General features: G+C 41.1%; 1 protein-coding gene across 1 annotated transcript in view; it reads left to right on the top strand.

Moving 5' to 3' along the window:
- Nucleotides 1-6,301, top strand: part of AAK1 (AP2 associated kinase 1) — a 155,558-nt gene extending 149,257 nt beyond the window's left edge. Inside the window, exons 18-22 of the mRNA XM_021699275.2 lie at nucleotides 673-774; nucleotides 1,792-1,893; nucleotides 3,281-3,391; nucleotides 5,053-5,163; nucleotides 6,053-6,301. Of these exons, the coding sequence (XP_021554950.2) occupies nucleotides 673-774; nucleotides 1,792-1,893; nucleotides 3,281-3,391; nucleotides 5,053-5,163; nucleotides 6,053-6,147 (521 nt within the window). The 3' untranslated portion in view covers nucleotides 6,148-6,301. The remainder of the gene's footprint in view (nucleotides 1-672; nucleotides 775-1,791; nucleotides 1,894-3,280; nucleotides 3,392-5,052; nucleotides 5,164-6,052) is intronic.
- The last annotated feature ends 266 nt before the right edge of the window (nucleotides 6,302-6,567 follow it).

The raw sequence follows: 6,567 nt of genomic DNA on the forward strand, positions 1-6,567 counted from the left end.
CCCTCTACCCTCCTCTTCCCCTCCAGCAACCCTCAGTTCTCTATAGTTAAGAGTCTGTTTTATGGTTTGCCTCTCTCTTTTTTCCCCCCATGTTCATCTGTTTTGTTTCTTAAATTCCACGTGAGTGAAATCATAGGGTGTTTGTCTTTCTCTGACTGATTTATTTCACTTAGCCTAATACCCTCTACATCCATCCATGTTGTTGCAAATAGTAACATTTCATTCTTTTTGATGGCTGAGTAATATTCCATTGTGTACATATGTATAGACCACATCTTTATCCATTCATCAGTTGGTGGTCATTTGGGCTCTTTCCATAATTTGGCTGTTGATAATGCTGCTGTAAACAGCAGGGTGCATGTATCCCTTCAAATCAGTATTTTTTTTTTTTTGGTTAAATATTTATACCTCAAATTTTAAAACAAACAAGGCAGTATCTTGAATGACTTACAAAGTGACTACTTCAACCAGAGAAATAATCACTTTTAAATTTTGAACTTTGAAAGCTTATTTTTAATTAACGGTAAAAGATACAAATAGTATTTGTTTTTATGATGAATCGATACAAAAGTTTGACCCCAAAATGTGTTTGCATAGAAAACGGTAAATGATCAACTTGTTTTAATATCTCACTGCATTTTTGCTTTCTCTTTACCTCTCTGCCCAACCTAGAAAAACTAATTGAGGGACTCAAATCTCCTGACACTTCTCTCCTGCTCCCTGACCTCTTGCCTATGACAGACCCTTTTGGTAGCACGTCCGATGCTATAATTGGTAAAGTCGTCATCTGTTTCTTCAGTCCTGCATGATATATGTGTCTGTTTCAAGAATGATAACTAACTGGTTAACAGATCCCTAGTGAATAGCCCTGCTGAGGAGTGGAAAATGCCACAAAGCCTCCTTTAATCATATTTATTATCACCCCAAAGGAAGTGTTTTCTCTGCCTTCCAGGGGCACCACACTGTTATTTTTGCTTTGCTTGATAGCCTGAGATTTCTAGAGGGACTTTTTATGAATGAGAAGGAATGGAAAAATTCACTGTTCGTTACAAAATCTTCATGAAGGAAGTTGGTTTCAAGCTGGGACCTTACCTTTAGCAGATTCTTCTTTAGAAGGCCCCTGTATGTGCCGGGTATCCATAACAGGAACACTTGCCCAGTGGTGAAGCCCCATGAGTAGAATCCAGGCAGGGGCTTGGTCTGCTCAGTCTGATACTGCCCTGTGCTCCTACAGCAAGGCAGGCAAGACGTACAAGATGTCCAGGGCCTCTGTACTCCAGGGCACATAGTCCACGAATTCAGCAAGGCCATGAGCCTAGAGAGAGATGGGCCTTCAGCTGCAGGATGTGAGACAGTGCAGAAGACCTCCCAGCTACGTCAGGGGGTGGGATTTGAAATGGACTAGTGGCTTTTGCGAGGCACAGAGGATGTCTGCCCCCAGGTTTATCCCTTAAGAAAAGCAAAATTACCGTAAGATATTACAGTGCCTTTCAGCCTATGTCTTCTGACATGGAAGAAATCTGCTGGGTGGCTCGTGTTCTACATTTATCTGTAAAAACTGAGACTCACCAAGACACGTCATAGCAGTTAACCTTGCAAATGCATATTCAATCAGTGAAGCCCAGGCACTCAAAGCAGCAGAAATAAAGTAACTTCTTGTGCTGCCCATCTTGCCCTAGACTAGCATTTTAGAGCCCTGTAGAAGAAAGCCTTCACAGAATTGTCTAAAGAACCTTTTGACTCCTTTTCCCTTACCCTTTGTTCTCCTTTCTTAATGCTGTGTTACAAAAGAAAAAGCCGATGTTGCCGTTGAGAGTCTCATACCAGGACTGGAGCCCCCAGTGCCCCAGCGCCTTCCATCTCAGACGGAATCTGTGACCTCGAACCGCACAGGTCAGTCAGGTCTCTCTGTAGCTGCGGGGACCATTCATTGTGGTGGACCTCACAGTCAGCCCTTCCACCTGCAGCAGGTGACCCTGGGCTTCTTTTGCAGCCTGGTCAATTGCCCCTAGAATGGATACTTCATATGGATACAGCCCCAGCTTCTAGATGTTTAGTGATACCATTCCATGCTGAAGAGCAGAGTACTTTTTGGAGCCATGTTCTTTGTAGAGTGGTACTTGGGATTTCTCTGGTTATGGTGTTTCGTTATTCAAGATTCTTTTCACTGGTGGCAGGTTCCCTCCACCTCCTTCCCTAAAGAACTCTGCTGAGCTGCAAGGATGACCTTAACTCCTCCAAGGTTTCTGAGCTGTCTTTCCACCCAGTGGTGTCAGTAACTTCATGGAGCTCACGCTCTGGATGTTGACATTCTATTCCCAGCACAGTGCTTTTAGCCTGTGTAGGTGGTTTGCTGTTAAATTGTAAGCAGAGTTGAAATCTGCCCTGGTCCAGCATTGTTTTTACCCTAATTTCAAACTTCACTCTTAATAGAATTCCTTAACTGTCCATAAATCCAGAGCTGATAACCTGCATTTTTATTGAGTCCATAGTTGCCTTGGTAAAAGTGTCTGATTTCCTACCTTGGAACAGAAAACAATTAGAAGTCTGGGAACTACGAAAATGAACTCAAGGAGGTGGGGGAAAAAATGAACATAGAAGGCTAGATGGTTCCTTTCCCTTGTGCTTACTTGACTTTTCTAAAACTTTCCCAGAGAACAATTTGTATGTTAAAATGCTTGAACTCTGCATTTTGTCTTCCTTCTGTTCCTTACCTAAAAGCAAAATCATATATTCAGAGGAGCAATTCAAATTTAAAGAAGACTAGTAAGAAGCAAGATCATTTTATTTTGAATGGGGATCTGGTTGAGTTCTAGAAAATGCTGTTTATCGTGTCATAGTCTGCTAATAAGCCAGGGACAACCCCTTCCTAGTCAACTTAGATACCTCATCCTATTGTACCTTTCCCCCAAAATGTTTAGGGAAAGTTTAAATGAAACTCTTTAGTGGCAAAGTCCTTTTTCCCAAGTGGCATTTGCTGAGAACTGAGTTGCTAAAGTTTTATTGGCATCCAGATCACAGATTTGCTGACCCAGCACCCTCTGAGCAAAGAATTATTCCATATTTATATCTTCATGTGAAGAGGAATCTAGAAATACATGTTTCTATTGATGAAAATGCTGGGGGGCTTAAGATATTACTTGTGGTTTTCTTTCTCCCACCTTGGCTTGTACATATGACATGTAAATGCGGTAACTTCAAGGCTAAGCTCTAATCTCATGATATTGTGTGTGCCATTTAATGCCATCACCGACTTGGGATGCTGTCAATCTGGACTCAGATTCTCTCACCGGGGAAGATTCCCTGATTGATTGCTCCCTGCTTTCTAACCCTACTACTGACCTTCTGGAAGAGTTTGCCCCCATAGCGATCTCTGCTCCAGCCCATAAAGGTAAATGCTTTCCTGTCCTCGGGCTCCCATGTCCTTCAAGGAGAACTGAATGACCCCTGAGAATTTTCCTTATGGAAAGTCTTTGCCAGTGAAGTGTTTGTGCCCCCTCCTTCATATGGAAAACTCGAGTTGGTACTCTAAGCCACTGTGTTCTAATCCCTCTCGGGAAAAGTGCCTGATGAGGCTTAGACAACAGATTGGTGGAACCACTGCTTCCCAGCAGTCACGAGGACTGCAGATGTTCCGTGTTCTCCATTCAAGGCGGAGCTCTATACCTTTGCAGTCCCCGCAAGTAGATGGTTGAATTGACTATCCACTGACTGACTGTTATTAATATGATACTGTCGGCCTTAGACCTTAAAATTGTTGCATCAAATCTGACTTAAAGTTTTTGGGTAGTGATTGCTACAATAAAAAAGCAGGCATAAGTCCTCAAAAGTCAGTCTTCAAAGATTGAACTTGGAATTCTAAGTTTTAAGTTTTGAGTCATGATTGATTAGTGGATTTCTCTTTCTCATCTACCACTTTCATTTCTTAGTCCTGGGTTAATACCTGTTTGAAATGCTGCTGGACAGAAGTAGCTTGAATTAATTGAGTTCTCCTCAGTGAGCTGTTTGTGAAAGTGACCGGTACAGTGCCTGGCTTACTGGATGCAGGCATTCACTAAACTTCTTTCTGTACTGGGGTGATAACATTGGTTTCCTGGAAGGAGCAAATATATAGAAAACGAACAGTGTAAGTTTATTCTGAAAGAAATTCAAGAAGGAAGCCTCTCCAAGATGTCTAAAAATAATTAGTTTATGGTTTGCGGTGGTAACAGCTGAGTTTTGTTTTTACCCTTGATGGCATTAAAATGATTATGTTTTTATAGAGTGTGTGTTTAACCAATTACGTCTGGCAGGAGTGTGTCAGCAACAATATGTAATTACAGAGAAGCATCACTTGCAAAATAGGTGCTCAGCTAGCACTCGCCCGTAGGGTAATCTTAATCAGAATGGAGGGGACTATTCTAACAAACTTCTGCTTGAAATCTCAGGGCATGTGATCTTGGGCCCCAACACTCCCTGAGGCATCAGAGTTGATGGAAAGTCTTTTTTCCCAATCACAGGACAGCAGGTCCTTTCAGAAGTATTTTGTTTGCCTTGTACACAAAAGCAGCAGGTGCTTTTTTTTTTTTAATTTAAATTCAATTAATTAACATATAGTGTATATAGCAGTTGCTTCTTAAAGAGCTTCTAATTACCTCCGCCCTGCCCCTGGCTTTGAGTTTCTTGAGTATTGTTTGTTAGGCCTCTGTTTGTTCAATAAGGAAGATAAATGACTAATTCCTGTGCCTTTGTGAATTATTGATGCTGAAGAGATACCTCACAATAACCACAATTAATGGTCTTAAAATGGCAGAGAGAATTCATCCTCTAACCCTTCTCCCTAATCATTTCTGAAACTCTTAACATGGCCAGCTCGAAACCGTTTGTTTTTTTTTTCCTGTCTCCCTATTTTCCAGTTTTGCTACTTTTATTTCAAGTCATGAAAATAAGCATTTTCACCTTCAAAAACAAAAGTGATTGTATAGTTGGGAACTTTGTGCCTCTTACATGTTCTCTCATTTGCTAATCTCTACCTCTGTTGTTTCTGCTTGTGTACTTGCATTATGTATTAAGCTGCAGAAGATAGTAATCTCATCTCAGGTTTTGATGTCCCTGAGGGCTCGGACAAGGTGGCAGAAGATGAATTTGACCCTATTCCTGTATTGATAACCAAAAACTCACAAGGTAAGAAAGAGAGGATGGGGAAAAGAGGAGAGCTTGACATCACAGCTCACTACAAAGTAGTAGTGTACCTAATCTCCAAGAGGGGATAAAGCATCCACACTTAATGAAGGAAACTGGAGATAATGTCAGGCCTTGGGGCTGAACCAGGATAAGATAGAGATACAGGTACAGATGGAGATACAGTTATCTTAAAGCTTGACTGTGATGTTTATTTAGAGGGAGGAAAAGTATTTAATACTTTGACTAAAACCTGATTTTTACAGAGTATCAAGCCAAAAATAAAGTGGAAACTTAGTGGAAACTGGAAGGCATATATTTTTTAAAAAGCTCTGAACATTTTTAGCATGATCAGAATCATCTGTAATAAATATTCTTCCCCAAGAGATTAAGTATGGTGCTTTGATACCATTTGCATCTTTTGGACATTTGTGAAGCATCCTTTTTCCTCTTTGATGGGTTAAAATCATTTCAATGTGCCATGAGACACCGAATTGCCATGGGACCGTCTATATACTTCTTAAAGCATGTTTCTATTGCAGTGGTCTTAGAAACTAATTTCTTCCCAAAGCAAAAACTATTGGTTTTTACTTTGTCAGGGAGATGATTCGATGTGATCAGGAAGTTAGGTCCAGCCAGCGGTTCCCAGGCAAAATATATATTCACTTGAAAATAGCATCCTCTTTGCAAGGTGTTCTGCCTGAAGTTTTGGTGGGAGGTGGTGGATACCTAACTTGTATGTTTAAAAATCAACATGTAAGAGTTTGCAAATGTAAATTGTTGCTTCTCTAGGGTTTGGTTTGGTTTTTGTTTTTTTCTTCTTTGCTTGCTCTGCACATCTAAACCTTAACCCTCTGTGTTTTGTACTGAATTCCTATCTCTCCACTTCCAGGTGGGCACTCTAGAAACAGCAGTGGGAGCTCTGAGTCCAGTCTTCCCAACCTAGCCAGGTCTTTACTGCTGGTGGATCAGCTCATAGACCTGTAGCCGTGACCCAGTAGCAGATGCAGTTCTGTAACCTTCACACCGTAATATATGTTTTCATTACGGAGTTATAAGAGAAATGATTTTTTTTAAAAATCTGCTAATAAGGGGCCCTCTAGCCCTTATCTCCTATCCCTTGCCTTCTCCTGTAGAAAATGATAAGGAAAGAAAATCACTTTGGCCCTCCAGATATTCCTTGGCCAGTTCCTCCCTGTTAGTTTGCTGTGTTTTCTCATTACCCTTCTTCAATAGCATTATCTTAAATCAAGCGCTAGATGCCATGAGCTTCACCTCTGCTGGAATCAACTCCACCCAAAGCTTAACTGTAACTTAAACTAGTGAATTGACACCTTTGTCTCATTCTTGCTAGGAATGGCCTCCCAAATCAATCCTCCCAGCCCCTGTCTCCTTTGGCCAGATGCT

Source organism: Neomonachus schauinslandi, chromosome 10 (assembly GCF_002201575.2).
Source record: "Neomonachus schauinslandi chromosome 10, ASM220157v2, whole genome shotgun sequence".
Classification (NCBI taxonomy): domain Eukaryota; kingdom Metazoa; phylum Chordata; class Mammalia; order Carnivora; family Phocidae; genus Neomonachus; species Neomonachus schauinslandi.